Genomic DNA, 24,324 nt, shown 5'->3' with positions numbered 1-24,324 from the left:
AAGCAACAATGCCTTAAAATAGATTAATAATAGAATTAATGTCACATATGATTTGAAAATCAACTCGAAAACAAGTCCGTTGAATTTGTCATCAAAAATGACAGCACAGTGTCGTGAAATGTATCGAACATAAATTTTCGTTAATGTATCAGTAGTAAAATGCACCACAGCCATCAGAAGGACTTCGTCTCGTCATCGTCGGAGATCGAAAAGAAGGTTCGCTCACTGCGAAAGTCACAGCGGAACGTCGAGCTGGAAGAATGGGTCGAAATAGCCAGCGACAAATTGGATCCCATCATGGAAATGCTTCTAGACAATCCGAATAATTATGACCAGTATTTGTCCCTTGAGCAGTACGAGGAGGCGATCGATGCCGCCGGTGTTATAAAACAAATAATCAAAACTCTCGAGTTCTCGAACATCAAGACCAACGTGAAATATCTGGATTTTGAGCTGGAACGGTACAATGTCAATGTGAACGAGAATGATCGCATTTTCGTTGACACCATCATGCTCATTCAGCTGATCGATCTCTATAACGTCCTCGCAGACATCAAAATTATAATGAAAGAAATGACTAGTACAACTGGAGTTAATACAATCGTCCAAACAGAATCTCTGTATTCCATTCAAGATGAACACCAAACAGATCCGAACAAAATAATTCTAAGTCTAAAAGAACCTCTAGCAGACGATGGAAGTTCGTTAATAGATTCTTTACAGAGGGAATATTTTGTCTTCCCGTCAATTACCGATGTTAACGCTCGTGATGGCAAGGCGGAGAATCAGACGGATAAGATCAATGATCTTTACAATGCCAATAAGGTAGTGATTAAATGCATCTATAATCTACAGGAAGTGAGCAAATATTTGGGGTTAGAACGGAAAGACGTCTCCACCGTTTGTTCGATGATGCAGGTTGGAGGAGAAGAAAGGCGGAGAGAAAGTTCCGATAAATGTTCTTGTGCGGATTGTTTGGGGTCCAAGGAAAACGGCCACGTAAGTCATCCTTTGACCTCGTACTTTGAACTAGAACAAAATACTTCACAAAAAAGTTAAAACTTCATTCCATTTCTCTGACTTATATTTCTACGTTTTCTGGAAATATGTGATACCATTTCAAAGAATGAATGAAGAATAAATCGAAAGAATTCGATGTTGATTTGGTACTGACCTATTGTCGCACTTTTTCAGTGTTTTAGATTTTAGGTTACTAATTGATATTTTAAGATTACTTTAACAAACAGCTTTATTGATTTAATATACTACTTTAACTCTAATATTACTACATTAACTTTTAATTTACTAATTAAGTTTAATACTACTACTATCTAAACTTTTTAAGACTCTATAAACGAAAAAATTAATGATCTATATACAACAACGTGGTTTTCCTTCGTGAGTCCCTAAAAACCAGTAATATTTCATTATTGTATTTAACATAGAAGTCTTCTTTTAACTAAAGAAGAATTACTATACTTTAATATTCAAAAGTGTATAAACCGTGTGCCAGACAGCCCAGACATGCTTCATTGGTCCGAAGAATTGGTAATCAGAAGGCGTTATGCCTGGTGAGTATGATGGGCATGGCAGTACTTCTTATTCGACATGCGATAGCTTATGTCTCAAACTCTTGTAAAGTGTGTTGCGGTTATTACTCGCTATTACTGTTTTTTTTCAACTTCATTTTTCAGCAGTTCGTAATACATTTATCCTTAGTGATTCCATCAAATGTACAGCAATGTTTTATGGCTATGAACTGCCATGTCGCACTTTTCATTGACAGTCACAATACGCCAAAAAAATATATTTTTTTTCTTGACAAGGAATGAAATTACGAGGTAGCTATTTTCATTCTTTTTGGACCTTTCCACTGATAGTTTGAGTTGGGTTTTTGTCCAATAGGTTTTATAGTAGTTAATTATCTTTGAATTTGTTTGGTTCTCCACTCGTTTTGTTCTTTGTGATCGACATTAAAATCACAAATTTTAAAACGTTGTTACAAAAACCAACAATTGGAATATGAGGGAGCATCATTACCATAAGTTTCTAAAATTGTTTTGTGGGTTTCGGCAGTAGAAGTAGTCTCCAAATCAAGCAACAAAATGTATGAACATGGTAAATGAAATGTTGAGCGTTTCATGGTTAGCGTTTGTATACAATGGATAACTCCTTAACACTAAATGTAAAACTATTTTATATAGGGAAATGTTAAAGCCATCGAATTTTGAAATTCGGTTCGGTTTTTTAATGGAATTAATGACACCAATTTTGTCCCTGGAACAAGAGAAAAATAATTGCATTGCAGCGTTTTTACAACTATAACTGCAATGCCCACTACTAGTCATTCTTCTTCTTCGCTACATATTAGGAATGGATACTTTTAACGATCTAAAACAGATATTTAATCCCTATCTTAATTAAAATGTACCTAACACCTAACCTAGTTAACATTATAATCATGAGCCGATACAAACATACTTTTAAATTACATTCTACATATATAATCATTTGAGCTTAAAACTATTATGTTTCTAAATGGTGAGAGTTTGACCATACTTGAACATTGATCGAAGAAGTCCTCATAATTAATTTATAAACAGACATATTGAACAATTAACTCTTTCTTTAGACATAGTTTTTTAATAATGTGATACTTTGTTTCAATTTGTTGGGTTTCTTTGTGTCTAAATATTTTAATCATAGAAATATCACTTAAGTTGTCTAGTTTTAATATCACTTATTGGTCTGTTCCTGGGCTTCCAAACTTGCAGATATGTATTTGACTTATTACTATTGTCTTACATGTACAATTAATGATCCTTGGTATCTTTTGGGTGTCCAAGCCTTTCTTTTTGGCTTTCCATATGTTTAGATCTGGCGTACTATATGCAATATCTGTTCTCTTAACTAACTAAAAGTACATTAGACTACATATTAACCCCCTATACGGTACGATTTTAATTATTCCTTTGTTTTGTTGATGATAAAATTAACTTTCGTCGGTGTTGCTCTCTTCTTGCTTTCTTCCACGGTAAATTTCTCCAAAACTCGTTGAATGATGTGTTTCTGATGAATCTGTATCCATCTTCTGTCTTTACTATTTCTATGCCAACAAAGAGTTCTAATACTGTAATTTTTCTGATTTTAAATTCTTTATGAAGACTTTCCATTAAGTACTATTAACTTGAAGTCTTATTATCTTTGCTGCACAAGCAGTATAATCTATCTTAAATTGAAATTTGTTCATCACTTCATTGAATCTTGTATTCCAACATTTTTGTGCATTTTTTACATATAGTTTAAACTTATATTACGTCGTAATTTTGGATTTCTTAATAGATATTTTATATCTATTGTAACATTTAAAAATGCAGTTCCAACATCAATTTGCTTTATCGTTCAGTACTGTTGAATTGATTTATATCAAAATTCTAATAGTTTGGAATCTGTCCACGAGTGAATAAATGAACTCTTCTTCAATAGCTTTAATGTATATATATATATATATATATATATATATACCTTTAGAATTATCTTTACACGGTCTTCATGTCTTTGCAATCTCGGTCCTCAGAGCACACTTTCCCTCGATTTAAATCGAGAGAACCCATAACGTATTACGATTTACTTATAATACGGGACTTAATAACACTACTTTTGACTTTGGAACAAGAGAGAAGCTTTATTTACATTGCACCCTATTATATTTTTTTGTGAAAAACAGCATGAGACAAATTACAACGCTCTCTTCTAGTAATATTCTTCTTCCTTACATATTAGGAATGGACTCCTTTATTTATACTCCTTTATATATGGACTCCTTTATATATGGACTCCTTTATATAAAATATATATTTAAAACACCTAATACATAAATACGAAATGACCAAATATTATTAACCATAAACTAATTAACTTATTTTACTAACGTGGTCTTCAAACCAGAACACCAATTATACTTGATTAACACCTTAAGATGTATCAGACTGGCAATTTGTTAAGTTTATAGACTGGCTAGTCATTGTGTCTGATTTTACTCTATTACATATAAATAATAATAAACATCCACTTTCAAGATTTTATTCACATTATCAAATTCAGTATCTTTTTTTTGCAATTAACGTTTGGTTTAAAGCTTTTTGTTTTTTTTTGTTTAATTAACAAAAAACTAAATCAAATCTACTTTTAGATAATTGTAATTTCCTATAATATATTCCATATATAATGAAGCAATTGCAATTTTAGAAATTATAGTCAGGGAGTGTGTACAAATATTTTGGTACAAATATGTAATCATAAAGAAACGTTGATAAATAAAAAAAATTATCATATTATCATATATTGATAATCAATGCTTAAGTTGCTTGAGCTTTTGATGTGGTCTTCGACCTTATCTTTCCGAGATATGAACAAAAAATGGAAATCAAAATTATTATTCGTGTTACCTACTCATATATACCATATGAAATTATGTAGCTTATGGAGATTAGAATATCTTCATTTTTTTATTCAACATAATTCCTTTCAACGGCGATCCTTTAACTTTTCGATACCATTTTTGTAGTATAATTTGTCCTTTGCTTCAAAATAGGCCTTAGTGTCGGCGATCGCCTCTTCATTGGACGAAAATTTTTTCCTAGCGATCATTCTTTTGAGATCTGAAAACAGGAAATAGTCGCTGGTGGCCAGATCTAGAGAATACGGTGGATGAGGAAGCAATTTGAAGCCCAATTCATGGATTTTTGCCATCTTTTTTACTGACTTGTGACATGGTGCATTGTCTTAGTGAAGCAGTACTTTCTTTTTCAACAAATACGGCCGCTTTTCGACGATTTCGTCCTTGAAACGGTCCAATAACGCTATGTAATAGTCGCTTTTAATGGTCCTTGCTTTTTTAAGGTAGTCAATAAAAATTATTCCATGCGTATCCCAAAATACAGACGCCATAACCTTGCCAGTCGATTCTTGCGTTTTCCCACGCTTTGGAGCGCGTTCATTGTATGTAGTCCACTCGAATGACTGTCGATTGGACTTCGTAGTGAAATGATCGAGCCATGTTTCATCCATTGTCACATATCGACGCAAAAACTTGGGTTTATTACGCTTGATCATCTTCAAACACTGCTCCGAATTATCAACTCGTCGTTGTTTTTAGTCAAAAGTGAGCTCGCGCGACACCCACTTTGCAACAGAGTTTTCTCATACCCAAATATTCGTAAATGATATGATGTACATGTTCAGTTGATATCTTTAGAGTGTCTGTTATTTCATTCAGTTTCAATTTACGGCAATTCAATATCATTTTATGGATTTTTTAAATGTTTTCGTCGGTAACAACCTCTTTTGGGTGTTAACTGCGTTCACTGTCTTCGGTGCTTATTTCACCACGTCTAAACTTATCACAGCATATCCCTGATGGTTGATTTTCCTGGAGAGATTTTCCTGTCCAGAAATTCGGCATCAAGTCTTTGTTTCAACTGTATTTTTTCCCTTCAAAAAGCAATATTTTATCAACGTGCGAAATGATCCGACAGCTGTCAAATTTATACACACATCTTTTGAGGGTTAGGGCGAACTAAAAACATATGGACTTAATTCTAGTAGCGCCATCTATGTGTCAGGCCGGGGACTTTTTAATTGACCTGTTACGTCATGACTTGTGATCAACGTCGAAGTGAATCACTTTTTTGGACTAAACTGAGCCTAAGTCTTTTAGTGCTTAGGGTTGGGCTTATTTTTTCTTTTGAATTTTTAAATCACACGTAAACGCAGTGCCGGATTAAACCAGAGAGTGGCCTGTAGAAAATTCTCTCAAGAAGCCCTCGGTTTGCTTTAAGTTCTCAAGTTTAGAGTATTAAATAAAACAAAACTACTACAAATAATCGATATCGACTATTTTAAGCTAATCACGTTCTATATTCATCAAAGTGAGATTGTTAAGGCGTTCTTGGTCCACCGTGTTCCTTAACTCATTTTTATATGTTTTAATGTTGAAAAAGAACGTCCGCCACTCCGATTGTTGATCATGAGAGACAAGTAAATGTGTAAGGCAATTTCTACGTTTGGGAAACACGATTCTCAAGAATTATTGTTGTCAATAATAGTAGTTACATGTGTTTTCAGCAGCTCAGCGAACTGCACTAATTCGTCGCCTAGGCTGTTTTCCAAATCATCTGCGTAAGCACTGACAATTCTTGAAGTTTTGTCCAAAATCTCTTCTGTTGTAACAGATTTTAGCTATCGAAATACTTCAAAAATACTGGTAATTTTATGACGTGTTAGAATGTTATTAATAATAACAATAATTACCTGAATTTCAAAACGTTGTCCGGGTATTTTTTTTAACAAAGTTCTTTAGTGTAGTAGAGTTGCTGTAATGGTTGCACTTTGTATATTTGCTTGCTTCGTGTTAGAGTCGGTTGCTGATATTCTTTTCAGCCGGTCAAATCTTTGGTTTTTGCTTCAATATCTGAAAATGTAATGATTGATTTATAAAGTGTCTAATGATTTATAAAGTGTCTATCCCGTATTGAGATTTTGATTGAAATCCGACTGCAGCAAAGCACTAGTCATTGTAATTGTCATTATTCGCGTTTTTAATTTATTCATCATTGAAACTAGTCTGTAAACTTTACTATGGCACTTTGCTTTTTGATTTACGTTGTTGAAAATGCCTTCAAAAACATACTTAATAGTGTTAAAACTACATTAAAGTGCCCTCGTAGCATGAGCTCGGCTTACAGACGTTGGAGTGTGGGACCGCCAATTCGCGCGATGCTAAAGATTTGCTATTCTTGCTACGTGGCATATCCGGCCCTGTGTAAACATTTGGAAGTTAGTTGCTCAACTGGTAAGCTGTTATTTGTGAAAGTAATTTAAGAATTTGAGATGGGTTTTCATCTCAAATTGTAATCTTGCAATTTACCATGTTATAGAACTTTTTTGGTCCTCCAGGCTGTTCCTTGTCATTAATATTAAAACCAACATTTTAAATAGATAATTAGGATATAACGGAGAAGTATCACAATTAATTTTTAAGGGCGTTATAGTTATGTGAAAGAGTTGAGAGCGTAGACTATTGCCCTTTCGGCAAGCTTGGAAATGGCACTGAGAAAACTGATGGGCCTGTAGTCAGATGGAGATGATTTTGCTCCTTTCTTGGGAATAACCGCTATATGTGCGTGTTTCCAAGACAGTTTCATGATAGAGTTAATGATGTTTATCAATTCCGCGGGCTGCTTATGCGGGAGCTTTTTTAATTAGGTAATCGATATTCCGTCGAAGCCTGGAGATTTTTTGGAGTTTCATGGTTAGCATCTGTGTACATTAAATAATTCAATAATACTAAATGGAAAACTGTTATTGTATGTAGAAAAATGTTGGAACCTTCGAATTTAATAGTTGGGTTAGGTTATTTTGGTTGCTTTCATTTATACTTCCTGTTTTTAATCAATGTATATCACAGTAATACATTTGTGTTTGGTGTGTACAGGTGTTTGGATTATATATTGCTAACAAATATATGATTTTGAAACTAAAATAATTGCAATTTAATTTATCTTTTATCTTTTATTCCAAATTATTTTTGTTCATAATTGACAAGTTTACCTTGTTTTCTTTTCATTTGATCCTTGTACTTAAATAGACCTTCAATAAATTGCTCTCACATTTCAGGAATGTGATGATGATAAAATCATTATCTGCATAAAAGGCCGGAGCCAAGATGAAGGCGACGTGAAAATCGTCATCCGTCAATGTCCAGAGTGTAAAAAGAATGAGGATAAGACGGATTCCTCCAAAAAGGCAGATGCACTCCCAGTAAAAAGTTCCGCTTCTATTTCCCGCACAAAGACCAGCGATTCGAGATCGGCTTCTAGTTCAGATAAACGCTCCTCCATCGAAAAGGAGCCTAAACCAGAGAAAAGACTATCGACAGAATCGGAAAAGAGCCGTCGTGTATCAGCCGAGAAAAGTAAGTCTGTATCCATCATTGAAGATAAGTCTGATGTTAGCCACCATGAGCTGGAACCTGGGGAGACGTCTGAAAGCGAGCAGGATGATGAAGCGAAGAACGAGTCAGAACCTGAAGATGATATAGTAGATCCTGAAAAGTCCAAGGAAAGCATCTTATCTAAAAAGGAATCCGACTCAGAAAAGAAACTAAGCAAAAAGGATGAAGGTCCAGAAGATCAACAGGATCCGCGTCTGCCAAAATATTCCAATATCAACATGTTTCAAACAACTAACTTGTGCCTGGAAACCGATACTGGTCAGGAACTGGTAATATCGCTTCGAGTGACACCAAAGGATTTCGAGGAGAAAAAACTAAGCTTGCGAGACATATTCAGCGAAGAGGATTCGTTTAAGAAGGATCAAAAGGAACCCACACCTGATGCGGCTTACTTCCTTGAAGAGCACGTCATTCCTCTGGAACGAACTAAAGTCTGTTCGTCGTTGGATTTTGACGTTTCCGTCGCCGACTCAAAGATACGGGACCAGGGCATCAAAAACAAGAATCCGAAGATCGTGGTGAAGCTGAACGACTTCGGTATCGATAATTTGTTGAGAGCTTGTCGCCCAGCCAAATGCTGTAGGAAATCGATCCTGAATGAGAAGATGAAGAAGTCTCTTCCGTATCCGGCTAGTTTGCGATCGTTGCCTTTAGACGACAGTGATATTAACGTTATAAATGAGTCACTGCAGATGAGTTTACAAAAAGTGAAAAACTCGACGAATCTAAAGAAGGACTATATTCTGAAAGATCTGGCGCACGTCAATCAAATACATACAGTGATGTATTTCTATGTCGAACATTGTAAAACCGAGAACTTACCGAAATCGACTTCGAAACAAAACTTCAACTATTACATCAATCTGGTAAGAGATGTTGGTACTACCCAACCCAAATCAAGCGCTCCATTAGAACAGAATAGTACGAAAGAAAACAGAAAGTGTCTGGATGTCGGAATAGTAGAAGTAGTGACGCCAAATCGTTGGACGGAACATAAATATACCAGCTACGAGGACAGGCCAATATTAACTAGACATAATATTATGGAGCGAGCTAATTTGTTTTCTTGTAAATCCGATTCGAAAAATAAAAGCATAGATGTTCAAAAAGATAAAAAGAAAAAACAAAAACAGTACAGTAAAATACCCGTTCTTCAGAAAAAAACTGGAAAAAGATCTATGGATCTAGAAGCCGATGTGTACGATATAAGTCTCAGTTCGTTACCTAGAGAAGATGTTTTGGATCTATCCCAGCAGACAACTAGTAAGTGATCCAAATTTGTTTAATTAATTATTTTCTTAATTTTGTTTTGCCTTTTAAATTAACAAATGGAATTATGATTTTAAGATTTGTTACACAATTTAAAATATTACATATTTTTGTTTCTATTTTATAGATATAGAGGGTCAATTTAAATATACGATATGGATACCGACAAGTAAAGGAACTTATTGCTATAATATACATCTATTAATTTTGATAAATTGTTTATTTTTAAAATTGAGATATTTATTCAAATGTGGAATTAAAAAAAATAAGATTTATGTAGATTTGGCAAATAACTTCTAATAATTAAATCTAAATAAATGTTACTTTTAGCTTGATTTAACAATATTAATTTAGCATTATTTGTGCTGTTGGTTGTTTTTTTTTCTATAATAAAATAATTTTAAAAAATATATAGGCCAAATTGATGTTATAACTTTTCCAGCACATGATCCTCACTGACCTCACCTTCTTTAGTCAATTCTCCTCTGTTGGTCTAATGTTTTAGAAAGTCATTTGTGTTAGGTGTAAAGTGCGTGATTGGCTCCCGTTTTACTTATGGTTGTGATTATTTAGTTTTTGATAAATAAGGTTGAGGAAAAGCAATTCAGTTTCTCTAGGTTGATAGATGGTTTTGAAGTTACATCTCTATACTAATACTTATTGTGTGAAGTCTCACTATAGCGCATTTGAAGTGTAAAAGTAACAGTTCATGGAATAAATTCTAGATATACAGGGAATAAGTAAAATAATATGAAGACCATGTAATGTTGGCAAAACTGCATCCGTGTTAGTAATTCGAACCATATGGTTTGTTCATTTTACATGTTAAGTATTTGCTCTGCGACAATTGAAACAAACGAATGGTGAAATGTGTGAAAACAGCTGAATAATTTAACGTTTTACGAGTGACAGTATCCGCGGTATCCAACATAAATAAATACATTAAAATATCATTAGCGCAATATTGGGCGAAGCTCAAAGTTCACTGCCAGAGACCGACAAACTAGGGAGGGCAAACTCCAATTCTCCAATTCCAATTCTACTCGAGAATCGAGTTTTTTCGGAAAATAATTGATTTTTGGGAATCGAACTCTAATTTGCCGAAGTCGATCAAAAATCGATCCTTGACATTCGATTTTACGGTTAAGTGACTAGTTTCAAGTTCTACATACGATCGCAACAGACCTTGCGATGGAAAGTCATATAAACATAAATTTATTTATTGTTTGATATTTATTTATACTAAATATTATTGTTTTTCAATATATTTATTAAATGGCCGCAGTCTGGATTTATTTTAAAATGTAAACAACGGATCTAATATCCAGGATCGACAATGTGGGAAGCAACTGAAATATAATGATAGTACGAGCTGTTTAATTAAACATCTCAAGAAAGCACATAAAATTGAATTCAGTGAGAAAGACAGTGACGATAAAATAATAATAGTTGCCTACCCTTACCCTTACCCTACTTTATTCAATTAATATTGATCCTGTGAGACAAATTTTTCAAGGGCCTATTGATTACTGTATAAATAATCCAACTTTATTCTCAGGTAAGGTCTAATTGATCTATACACATTTTTCATATGTTCATATTTATCCGTATATTTACAGTGGGTGGTTATCATCTTTTAATTTAGAATGGATTAAAATCGAAAGAATCGATTCATGTGTTCGATTAATCGATTCCTAGAATCGAAAAATATAAAAATCAAATTCGGAATCGAGAATCGGGTCAAAGACTGAACTTGAACTTATTTATACTATAGAATCTTTAACCCTTAGTCCATTTTATTTTCTAATACATATACAAAATTTTGGCTCTCTTCTGACAAAGCAGTGACTTATTTATTTATATTCTTATTCCAGATATTAAAAATCCAAATGATCCAAATGAAAATTTATTCTGATATAATAAGAGTTATTTTTCTTTATTTATTCCAGTCTTCGATGCTTAAGATATAAGATATAAGATAAGTTACTTGCCATATTATAGGGGGTTCGTTCATATTATAGGGGGATTATAAAATAATATATTATTTTATTTTTGTGATTAAATAGTTGAAGTTCTTCCTTGTTACTAAATTACTACTAAATTAATTTTTTTTGTTCTGGCTTAAAAACCAGGCGGTGGAATGCATGACGCATACTTGGTCGCGGAGACTTGCCCTGAAGTGACAAGTTAGACCGTGTTATATGGGACTGCCTCTGGGCTTACCAATACACTAAACCGAAACCGCCTCACAGTTGACCCCTGAGGATCGCTACTGCTACTGCATTAAATTTGGGGATATGGCACCCGCTGATCGGGCAGCCGTTATTGGGCACGAGGGCCCGGCGATTCTATTGATTCGCGAACCTGAGTTAACACACAACTAGATACTGTTGTATGGGGGCAAAAGTTATGACTTAGCGACGGATGAGGTCAGAAAAAGGGGATGAGCTTGGCGGTGACGCGGTGCTAAGCTCCCAGCATGTCGACCAGCTCGCGAACAAGCACGTTTTCAGAAGAACTTGAGCTGAGTTGTTGTTTGTGGAATGATTGAGATATATAGTGCTTGATTTCTGGAGTGTCAGTTTCCCTATGAATTTGATTATTTTTGACAAACCATGGAGCGTTTAATATTCTCCTGACGAGCTTATTTTGGAAAGCCGTTTGACCTAGTTGGGTGTAGCAAACTTGAAGTAGACATTAGATCCGTAGGGAAGTACGGACTGAATTAAAATCTTGTAAAATAAGTATTTGATGGAGATGGGAAGTCTGCTAGAAGGGCAGATCAAAGAAGATAGCAGGTTTGCTATCCCCGAACCTTTTTGAATTGCTTTATGGATTTGGGAATGCCAACCGAACCGCCGGTCGAAGTGAAGACCTAGGTACGTGACGTTATCCAGCCATGGAATTATTGCGGTGTCGATTTTAAGTTGCGAGACGCGCAGTGCGTAACGCTTCTTATGGAAAATTATGGCCTGGGTTTTCATTGGGTTGATTTGCAACCTCCAGAATTTGAACCACTTGACCGTATGATCGAGCTGCTTCTGTAAACGTTCATGAATTGTAACTTCGAACCTGGCGGCCGTGAAGAAAGCAGTGTCGTCAGCGTAAAACGCGACGTCAATGTGCTCTTTTCTCGGCAGATCTGAAATAAAGAGGTTAAATAAGGCTGGGGCCAGCGGGGAACCTTGAGGTATGCCAGCATCGATTTGTTTACCACTGGAAAGTGATTCCCTGATCTTGATCTGGAAAGATCTGTCCGAGAGATAGGACTTGATGAGAGCCTTATTACTACTAAAGCTCTTTTATTAGTTTTTCTAACATTCAATGTTACTTTTGATGTACAAAACCATATAAATATGTTTACTATCTAAGAAACTTGCCCGGAAACTAACCAAACTAACCGAACTAATTTGTACTCCTAGTTTCTTTCCAGAAATAATTATTGGTATTCATTTTTAGTTTTCCTAGTTCTTAATTCCTTGCTTTTTTCTTAAATTTAAATTAGATTTTAAATATTATAGAGCTGTAATTAAACGGTAATTTAGACAACTTTATTTGTTAATATTTTAACGGATCCATTGTGATTCGGAAGTAATTATTTTTGGTGTGGAACGAGGTAGGGAATGCTGTTACGCAAATCTAGCCGGGGAGACTTACAGAAAGAAGCCAGTTGGACTAGATAATCTATCCTATCAGATGATTCCTAGCATTCAGCATCTGGTGCAAGAGGCTACAGGATGCCTGTAAGAGGAAAGAGTTAGCCTGCTGGCTCTGTTGATGATGCAGCGGGTTAGACATACCTTGCCCGTTTTGGATTGACATTTAGAATTAGAGAGTCCATCTGAATCTTCAGTCGAAGAATAGACATGGCTTGTTCCAATCATGGAATTAGATGATGAGATTTATGGAAGTTGATGGCCTGGATTTTTCGTGGGTTGATTTGTTATATCCAAAATTGTAACCACTCGACTGTCACATCGAGATGTTTTCGCAATCCGTCCTGAATGAAGTCTACATTATTTAACGTAGTGAAAATTTAGTATATTTTCTTTGTGATTCCTTCTGGGAACACAAAAATGTTGAAGATAATGGGTGTTAGGAGGGGGAAATCTTGTAGAATTCCTGCATTGATGAATTTTCGACTAGAAATCGTGTAATAGTCGGAAATCAATATGTTTTTACCAAAATAAATATTATGGTTTCATAAATTTATCTGATAGGATTATTCTAGATATAAAATATTAATACGAACAAAATATCAATAACAATTATATATTTTCAGATATTACTTTACCTAAATCTGATTTGCGCAAACCGAAACCAATGGAAAACAAATTATCTCAATCACCAAAACCTCAAGAGCTTCTTACCAGAAGCATGGGTACCTCAAGATATTCAATGATAAGTGCTCCCGGTACGATTAAAAAGCACAGGAAGAAGAAAACGGAGTATTGTTCAAACCGATCTAAATCCGAAACCTCTCTCAAGACAGTAAGTTCGTCGACACGATATAGAACTGGTTATAAGTACAAAGCTGGATGGCCCAGAAGAAAGTCGAAATTATTCAAGGAGGATATATTTAAAGGAGAATATTTTATCAAGAAGTTTTTTGATCATATATCTGGGTTTTTATACGATATGATCATGGAGAGGTTATTGAACGATTCAAGATTGGAAGACTTTTCGCGAAGCAGGAATCATCATGTCCAAGCATCAAAAGCTAGTGAAAGTAAGTGTGTACAATAAGTGACTGCGGTTTTTTAAAATCACTTCCTATAGTGATTTAATAACATACTCAGTAAAAATCCCTTTACTAAGTGACGTATGGCCCTGTAAATAATATAATCTAAATATTATTCTAGAAATGATATCTATTGATAAGTAATAATCAGAGGTTTTAGTTTATGACTTCACTGTCACCGTACACATTTAACTGGTTGGAGATTACATTGTGGTGCACCAACATTTTTTCAGATAACACATACACGTCAAATTAGATATATGATATGTTCTAGGTATGAGATCGCATTGAATCAGTTGATAGAAAATCTAATACGAAGCGGGTCCTTTAAGAGGGTGATAATATTATTATTCAGGACTATTGCGGGACTTTTTTACTATGAAATCAGGCCAAAAATCCTAGATGTGTTACTAGAATTATAATTCATGTAACCCTGAAAAATAAAACATGTTGTATACATGAGGAATGTCTAGCAGATTAATTTTATAAAGTGAGGAATCATACATTCTATAAACATTTTTATATTATCATCTTCAAAGAGGGATCATTCAGCACTAGGTCATCCTTTATTGTTACTAATCAGGCAAAATTATTCTTTTGGTAACTACAAACATATAAAATAGATCAATTCAACATAACCATTAAAACTCATAACAGACTAAAGTCCACCACCATTTACTCGATCATGAAGGTATGTAAACAGGAGGGTATTGGAAATGATTAAGAACATAATCCACCGTCAACTTATAGACGCCGTTTAACTAGCTACCTCCAAATTAATGCCTCTGCCATAATTTCGTTAAGTTTGAAAAGATTCACAATTCACAATAACCTGCTTCGGTTATCTCTTCTATTTTTGTCGATGGAAACCGGCTTGTCCTTCATATAGTAAAGATAAGCACGAGGGAGGCTACTTTTCATACCTTATTTTCATTGACTGCGGTGGTGGTTATCCAAATACAGGAAATATCTTATTATAAACAAGAGTTTCTTATACCCAAAGTTCGAAGATTAGAGAAACTGTTCGATAGGGATACCAAACTATTTCTAAAGGAAGGTGTTCCTTATTTAGAGGTATTCTTCTACATCTTAATTGTAATTACCTCAATCTATATTCCTGTCCATACAAGCAAAAATTAAACGGTTTTTCGGTGTCGTGCAATGTCTAACCATAAGTGGTGAGTTAAAAATAAGCAAACAATTCTTCATTCCTAAGATAAGCGATTCTAAAACCACCTGTTAAGAATTTATTTTTCGCCAATCTTTAACATTGAGCTTTAAATAATGCAAATAATGCCCAATTGAGGGTTCCCCAATTCTATTTGTATTCTAACCTTTGTGTTATTAGTTATTACTTACTATTAATACGAAAATACAGTTTTCTAGCCATTGATAGATAACATAAGAATATAATGGATTTTATTATTATTTTTTATATATATTTTAAAGTCTCCAGTTGGCGTCACTGGGATCATTTTTCTTGTTGGATTTTACACTCTTGCCTAGGACAATCACAAACATAAATTTACGACCATGCCCCAGCAGGATTCGAACCCGCGGCTATCGCAAGAGTACGAGGACCGTCCTGTCGCCTTCACCACTGCGCCACCAAGCCGGCAATAACATTTTATTTCGATGTGTTGAATGTATGTTGATCAGCGATATCTATTCTTGAAATTGCCAAGTATCACTTAACGACTATTAAACAACTTAACCTAACTGTTCAGTTCGATGACTTTAACATTTCATTACATAAAATAACCCAACCTAAGTTTCCCATTTATTATTAAATGTGATAATTTTGATTTGAATGATAAAGGATTATCTATAGAAGCAAAATAGTACGAAGACAATGCATTATTTTTTGGAGAAAAAACCATCTCACGCTCATAAAGAACATTCAAACATCAGCAGCCGATAAAAGTATAAATGTGATGGGAAATATTGAATAGAATGAAAAATTAAATATATTCGGTAGAATATTCTGACTGGCACTGAAAAGTGGTTCCACTACGATAATCCCAATCGCAAACGAGTTCAAAATGCCAAAAAAATGCGAAAAAGGATAGATAATTTTCGACAAGCCCTAGCTATGGTTCTATAAAAATAAGTATGAACTGATGAATGAGATGATGAACATGTTTTAAAAAAATGTCAGTTCCAATTTCAATAGTAATTTCAAGAAAGTTATCAAAAAATGTTTAAAGGATATATTGAAAAAATATTAATATATTTTATTTTATTTCCAGGTTTTTCTGGTGGTTACAACGATGCAAATCTAAAAAAGCTCCATATGAACCCATCTGCGCATCATTTAAAAGCAAAAATGTCACAGTCCTGCTTCTTTTACGCCCTTAACGGCGGTAACTCCAGATTTCTGTTAGCAAATTTAGCAATTCAAACATCGAAAGTATTTTCTACGAACAGATACAGTCAGACGTCCCAAACATTCGTTGCTTACCATGTCCAGGGAGATATGGATCGAGGTTTTCGAAAAAATAAACTCTTCTCTAAGCAGTACCCCGATGGCGAATTGAATGGGATTCGAACTAGTTGCGATCAATTTGAAAATTTCATTGTGGTTTTTAAAAGTACCCAATCGCTCACATCGGAGAGAGAATTTCCTTGTTCTAAATCAGCGAACAGTTTGGTATCCGGTAGGAATGTCGAGGAGAGTCTGAGCAGTTCGTTGCTGAAGCTGAAAGAAACTCTGGAACGGTACGAGCAGGTTAAAAAGGAGATGACCCAGGAAGGAATTCAAGAGGGCGGTCTTAGCGCTATTGAATATTTTGTGTATCAGATGTGCGCCTGTAATAAATTTCAGAAGAAACCATCCGTCTTCAAAAGGATTCTGAGCAAGACCAAGGGCCTTCTATCTTCGGTGGATCTGGATTTTTGTAAAAAGTTTCAAAAACCTTCTTTTCCAAGTGGTAATTATATATTTATTATATGTTTTTAGAGCTGAGATAACATTTTTTCATTTAAAGTTTAATAATTGAAAAAATATTTATTTATATTTATAAATTTTAAATAATGATATTTTTTGAAGAACTAAGATACTATACATATACATATACTATGCATTAAGACATTAAGCATATTTTATCAAGTGGAAAGCAACCATTTGTAATGGTTTAACAATAAATCGATATGTAAGTGATATTGTGCGCAAAATATCTTATTCTAAATCTTGCTGTAAAGTCTATTTATTTCTAAAAGTTAAATATTCTTGACTCAAAGTTTTATATAATCAGATGGGATAGGTAATAAATTTTTTAGTATACCCACTTCAGCATTATCGCTCATATTTAGCTGATTAGCCATTGGGGTGGACTGACACTTATTCGAAATGTATATACTTTGAATATTCGTCATGGGATGTACTAGAGGAATATCATGCTCTATCACTTCACTAGAAATGTAATACTAGCAGCATCGATAGCACGTAACACTTTATTTTGGAACCGTTGAATGATGTCCATATTAGATTTGCTCGAAGTGCAAATCCAAAGGTTCCTAACAAATTACTTGTATGCAATATTTTGCTATTTAAGGATAAATATGATGCGTCTGACAGGCAAACAATATGGTTTAGTATAAGTCCAAGTTTTTTTGCGTTTGGCAACTATATGATTCTTTCAAGATAGATGTCGGTCTAGATGCAACTCAATATATATAGCGTCTTCAGGCAGCAAGAGTTGGTAAATATGAACATTCATTAGTGGACATTTTCTACGCAAACTAAATTTACATCGGTAAATTTTGTTTCATTTGATCAACCAAATTTTTCCAAATACCAAGTTGTGTTTTATTAAGGTTCGTTCAGATCTTGGAGTTTGGTTGGTGTTGTAATTGGGTCCTCTTAAAGTGCTAAGATTATCATGTTGTCTGCATATGTCGCCACAGAAACAATTTTTGTAAGGGGTAGTTCAACAATATATAAGAGATATAATATTCGGCCCAGTTCACTGCCTTGTGGATGGAAACAATGATGTGGGTCAGAATGACGCCTTATGTATAATGAATATATTCGGACTAAAATAAACTTTTAACTCTTATTTTTCTTCGTTTTACTCTTCGATCTATTATTTAATTTTGGATTAATCTAATTTAGTAAAATTCCTAGGTATCTTGCTTGATAAGCGTAATTTATCTAATATTCTAATCATTTTTCTCAACCTTTACTTACTTATGGCAAATTTTGTGTCCAGAGTGGCTTCCGTGTATTTAAACGCACAATTATAATTTTAAATTAAAGCAAAAGGCACAACTGCGAATCCATTTTCATTCAAATAAAATTATAATTTTTTGGTTACAGAGTGTGGTCTATTTTTAAATAAATTGTAATTTTTTGGATAGCTGTATATAAAATTTCATAAGAAAACAAATGGATTAAAAAAAGAAAAAATATTTGTTTTAAGAGCGAAAAAATCTATGTACAAAATTCTAAATGAATTAAACTACATTATTGTCAGATATGAAGAGTCTTTCAGGACGTACTTACATTCAAAATTTATGGATGAATTTTCATAAAATATAATCGCGTACATCATGTAATGTAACTATTTCAACAAGGGTAAAAACAGCTGTAAAATTATATCCTATTTCGATAGTTCGAGATTATATATATTTTAAATAATAAAAACGAAAATTTAATTTATTGTATATCAACGGACTAGACAGAAGTTCTCTTGCGCAAACCTTCCATTTGGTTTCTATGGAATAATTTTTTTCGACAATAAAACTAATCCTATAAGATGACCACAAATACAAATTCATAAAGACATCCAATTCCAAAGCGTGGGAAAACGCAACAGGAGGCTGGTAAGGTTATGGCGTCTGTATTTTGGGATGCGAATGGAATAATTTTCATTGACTATCTTGAAAAATGAAGGACCATCAACAGCGACTATTACATAGTGTTGTTGGACCTTTTGAAGGACGAAATCGCTGAAAAGTGGCCGCATTTGAAGAAAAAGAAAGTGTTGCATCACCAAGACAATGCACCGTGTCATAAGACAGTGAAAACAATGGCAAAAATCCATGAATTGGGCTTCAAATTGCTTTCTCATCCACCATATTCTCCATATCTGGCCCCCAGCGACTATTTCCTGTTCTCAGATCTAGCAAGAAATAAATTTTCGTCGAATGAAGAGGTTATCGCTAAAACTGAGGCCTATTTTGAAGCCAAGGCACTATAACCAGTGTATTCTTGAAGGGAATTATGTTGAATAAAAAAACTAATTTTGCCAAAAATAAATTCAAATAGCAACCTTCGTACTTGCTCTGTCTACCGATGCGATTCATGGGCTGTAAAGTCCCGGGCTTAACATGTGTTCTATGACATCTATGTAGATGGCAATAGTTTTATTGTGTTCGCCGCTTTTTAAGTTAGTACTAAACTTCAAAAGAAAGCTATTAAAATTTCATGATATTCTACTCATACGTTTGTGAGTTATCGTGCTAAGAGTGAGTGTAACAGCTATTTTCAATACAATATATCAAAAACAATGTTGTGTTTTCATTTTACACGTTTTCTATACTTCTATTCTTACTACGTGTGTAGCGTGAGTTGAGTTGTTGATGATTCTGAGCAATCGGAGTTTTTGCGTCGATATGTGACAATGGATGAAATCGTCATCTGAGTGAACAACAACTGGTGACCGGCCTATTTTGAGGCAAAATATAAATCTTATGTGTCAAATGTTAGAGCGGCACTGGAATGATTGTTTGGCTTCTTGATGGAGGAAAAAACGCGTTTTCTTTGTTACGCCCAGGACTTTTCAGCCTATGTATTAGTGCAAGCAGAATGAAATTTTCTTATCTCCGTCCTATCAACAGTACATACTAAACTTGGCTTTGGTTCCGACTGACGGCTGTTTTAATCGATATACTAATGGCTTGTCCACTTACCAAGCTACAACAATGATGGTTAATATTTTGTAAATTAATCTATTAATATATCTTATTTAAATTAGGCACACATATTGAACTTTTGATGTATTAATGATGATTTGATGTATTTGATGGTATGTATTAAATATTAATTAGTGTAATATTTTCAGGTAAGGAATACTGCCGTCTTTGTGGATGCAGAATATCAAAATGCGATTTTAAAGATACTGATCAAAAACCTCGAAGTTCTTGTTCATGTCCATCCGATAATAAGTTACGCCCACCTAAAAAAGAGTCCCAGTCATTTTGCCAAAATATGACCCAGTCGAAAAAGTCCAAGAGCTTGTCTAAAGTTACAAGTAGGTCCTTATCCAAGTTAGGATCTTGTATTAAACATAGTTTATCGAATATTTCGAATAAAAAGCCTTCTCTACAATCGTGTAATTGTTCCACGAGCCCAAAAATTAAAAAGACTAAAAGTTCCGTGAAAAGTCAGACATTTTGCATTCCGAAAGACGTCAGTATACAGATTTGTAAAAGTGACTTCGCTAAAGACACCTCCACTCAAAAGTGCGATTGTAAAAAGTGCACCAACTATGCAGAGGATGGGACTTGCTGTTGTTCTCATTGTGCAGGATGTCTTGATAAATATTGCGATATTAAACCAGAAAATAATGACGTTTCTACCTCGTGCAAATGTTCAAAGGCACTAGTTCGCTCAGAAAAACAAAAAGATCACAAAGACGATGGAAAAGATGTTATTGTTATGGAGGCTCTATCTGATCAATCAGCAAATGATGCCTTGATTGTAGAACGAAGCGATGTGAATGAAAGTAACCCTGAAAGTAGTACTATTTATTATCTTTTGGGGCCACAGGCATTATGTCCCGATATGCATATGGGAAATGATAACCCATTTTGCCAGTACTTGTTAAATATTCCATCAATGACCAGGTGACTGTAATTATATAATTATATACAACTACAAAATTGTTGTATTATATATTATTCATTCATTATAAATAGATTTTCTTAATCACATTTGATTTGATTTCTTGTTTAATTGTTTGTTGTGCTATTTATTTACGAATTGTTATTATTAATGTGTTAATGAGTTATATGTTGTCGATTTAATTAAACATTATAACAATATCAGAAAAATCTCTTCAAGATTCATTACTTCCAAAAACCTTCCATTCAAAAATTTATTCAATTGTTACCAACATTGGACGCCTTGCATAACTAAACCTCTTCAAAAACTATGTACAGATCAATATCAAATTTTAATGACTTTATAAGCAAGATACGGATTTTCCAAATCAATCCAGGGAATCTTTTTCTTAGTTTTGTTGTAACCTACTTTTTACCAAAGTTCCCATTAATGATATTTCTTTCAACTTTTTCCTTTTCACACAACATTTTTTTTACAACATATTTCCAGTTCCAGTAAAACTTGAATGCGATTGATGCCGACCGCTATAGGTTTCCCATATCTGATATCATTACATCCTAATGGAACGTTTTGAAAACAATTTTTACCTGATTTAGATATGTGGAAGACATCTTTGTCATTTGGAAGCATGCGAAGGGAATTTACCCATGGAACTAATTTTTCAGACATCTGAGTTCTCAACATAAAATTCATCACGGAGAACGAAAGTAACCCCTAGATTCCTTTCTTAGACGTTTTAGTTCCACTAAATTAGGACACTAATTAACATATCGGTCAACACAATTTTACTCACGCCAACAATTGTCAGTCCTGAACTCCTTTATTTATAGGGAGTTGATTATGTCTGAACCATATTTGCTAGGGTACAGTTTAAGGGATATAAATAAAAAATACTCAAAACGAATGGTCAAATGAAAAGTCGGCGGCCTAACATATAGATGGTGCTACTAGAATTAAATCCATATATTTCTTAGCTCTAACCCTCAAAAGATGCGTGTATAAATTTGACAGCTGTCAGATCATTAGTTTGTGAATTATAGCATATTGAGTGAAGCAACTTTTGTTATTGTGAAAAAATGGATAAAAAAAAATTTCGAGTGTTGATAAAATATTGCTTTTTTAAGGGAAAAAATACAGCTGAACCAAAAGCTTAACTTGATGTCGCGTTTCCGGATACTACCCCAGGAAAATCAACCATCAAGGATTGGTATGCCAAGTCTAGACGTGGTGAAATGATCACCGATGACGGTGAACGCAGAAGAGGTTTTTACTGACGAAAACATGAAAAAAATCCACAAAATGATTTTGTATGTATGTGTGTCAACAATCTATGAATTGGGCTTCGAATTTCTTCCTCATCCACCGTATTCTCTAGATCTGACCCCCAGCGTCTATTTTCTGTTCTCAGATCTCAAAAGAATGCTCGCTGGGAAGAAATATTCGTCGAATGAAGAGGTGATCGCCGAAACTGAGATCTGTTTTGAAGCAAAGGACAAATCGTACTACAAAAATGGTATTGAAAAGTTGGAGGGTCACTATAATCAGTATATCACCCTTGAGGAACAGACCAATTAAATGATATTTCTATGATTAAAATATTTAGACACAAAGAAACACAAAAAAACGCATCACCCTTGAAGGGAATAATGTTGAATAAAAAAAACTCATTTTGCCAAAAAAATGTGTTTTACTATGGTAAGCCGGGGACTTTTCAATTGACCTGTTAATTATTCCAAATACTGCTTAGAGTAATTGCGAAACGATTGCTAACCCAACGTCGATCGTTCTCATTTTCTTGTTATCGTGTTTATTTTCTTTTTTAGTAAGTTGATACCGGTGAATAAAATGAATTCAAAACCCAGCCTTTTGATTCTCCAGATTCCCAGTGTAGGTTTTAAAAGCAACTTTATTTTACAGACATAATTGGAGACTCATAATCGTCGAGCACAAACGATACTCAAACCTATTCTAATATAATCTAAACCCTTATGTCTAGAGATCTCACTCATAATTTCCTTCATTATGATATAAACACACCTTGTCTTGTTTTGAACAAAAGCAGCATGTCAAAGCAAGATTTACTTGTTTAAATTTTCTCGATTTATTTTCCCTAAAACTTAGACAAATATGGACTATCCATTCATGGAAATCATAAATCGTTCCGAATATCTATTACTTAGTATTATGTACTTAGAATCCCATATGGTAGTGCGATATTTTAGACCTTTTAATTTTGGGTTGATTATGTTGTTTTAAAAAGGTCTGAATAAAAATTAGAAGGAACTATGCGGTGTTACTACTTCTTTCTAATTGTATAATTTGTCACCTTTGCGAATACTTAGCAATGACCATTGTACTTGCCAGATGTGATATCTTAACACGTCACAGGGAGGTTAAAACTTCATAAGAGTTCATTTCACCCGAGGCTCTGAGTCACTACCTTTCCCATAGTTAGTTTATTTTACTGTGTTTTGTGCCACCCAAACTGAGTTTCATCAAATGGTGAGTTTGTTCAGAGAGTATTCAAGTTTTCTTTTTTTAATTCCCATTTATTATTTATTAAATCTCCATTTATTATGTTCTATTCATTATTTATATTTATTAGTGTTGATATTCTATTTATTATTTTTCATTTATTACTCTCTATTTATTATCATCTACTTATTTATTTATTTATTCATTTATCGTTATCTATTGTATTGTACACTATTTTTTTATTTCTAGGAATCGTGGCGTATTCCCCATAATTCTTAAATTATTTTAAAGCCAATATAATAGTTTTATGGTTGCAACTATAAATATTAATTAACCGGAAACTGAAGCCAAAGTGGTCAGAGTTACTGATGTGTAGCTATAATCTACTGTTAATTTGAAACATACATAAACGCAATTGAAGGTGGTTTCTGCTGGCTCTTGGTGGCAGCAAATCTAGTGTGTTGCCTTTGGATTTCTCCCTTGTACGCATTCATCATAGCTGGAGCTGGAGAAGTGAGTGCATAATAGCAGCAATACTGTTTATTTATTTGAGAATTTAGCTTAATCCTAGCGAGGCTTACTAACCTTTGTAGCAGGATTAGAGCATAAGCTGGAACGTCGTGCGTTACCGTCCCTTCGTACTCTGTGTACATGCCATGCTTCACCCTAACACTTTATTATTGCTATCAGTTTGATTGGTCGTCAACGTTATTGACTATTATGGATTAAGATCCTGATTATTCCATCAAAGTTATTGCTTACCATCGTCTTTTATTGAGATTATCAATACCATCCATTATCAGTATTTGTCGATGGATTTAGTTGCCAGTATTTGAACTGTCAGTGCCGTTATATTTCAACATTACCTGATTTTAGAAGTATGTGTCGTAATAAACACCGATCATTTCATTATATTTCATGTATATTTTTAATTTTATCCTTGTCATTGAAAATTCGTTGCCCAGGTACGTCTTCAGA

General features: G+C 34.0%; 1 protein-coding gene across 1 annotated transcript; it reads left to right on the top strand.

Moving 5' to 3' along the window:
- The first annotated feature begins 90 nt into the window (after positions 1–90).
- On the top strand, positions 91–20,947 carry LOC143190391 (uncharacterized). The gene is made up of 5 exons (XM_076394631.1): positions 91–999; positions 7,678–9,277; positions 13,566–14,012; positions 16,274–16,954; positions 20,090–20,947. Exons 1-5 carry the CDS (start codon positions 160–162, stop codon positions 20,875–20,877), a joined length of 4,356 nt encoding a protein of 1,451 aa, XP_076250746.1. The 5' UTR covers positions 91–159; the 3' UTR covers positions 20,878–20,947.
- The last annotated feature ends 3,377 nt before the right edge of the window (positions 20,948–24,324 follow it).

The sequence above is a fragment of the Rhynchophorus ferrugineus genome, unplaced genomic scaffold (genome assembly GCF_030347505.1).
Source record: "Rhynchophorus ferrugineus isolate W39M unplaced genomic scaffold, kcgeb_rfMv2 rfM2, whole genome shotgun sequence".
Lineage (NCBI taxonomy): Eukaryota > Metazoa > Arthropoda > Insecta > Coleoptera > Curculionidae > Rhynchophorus > Rhynchophorus ferrugineus.
This window is presented reverse-complemented; position numbering and strand designations above follow the sequence as displayed.

Bases quoted from the DNA above. Each gene is read 5' to 3' on its own strand.
- LOC143190391 (XM_076394631.1), top strand. From the start codon at position 160: ATGCACCACAGCCATCAGAAGGACTTCGTCTCGTCATCGTCGGAGATC. The intron at 14,013-16,273 runs GTAAGTGTGTAC...TTTTATTTCCAG, and splicing joins AGCATCAAAAGCTAGTGAAA to GTTTTTCTGGTGGTTACAAC. The intron at 16,955-20,089 runs GTAATTATATAT...TAATATTTTCAG, and splicing joins AAAACCTTCTTTTCCAAGTG to GTAAGGAATACTGCCGTCTT.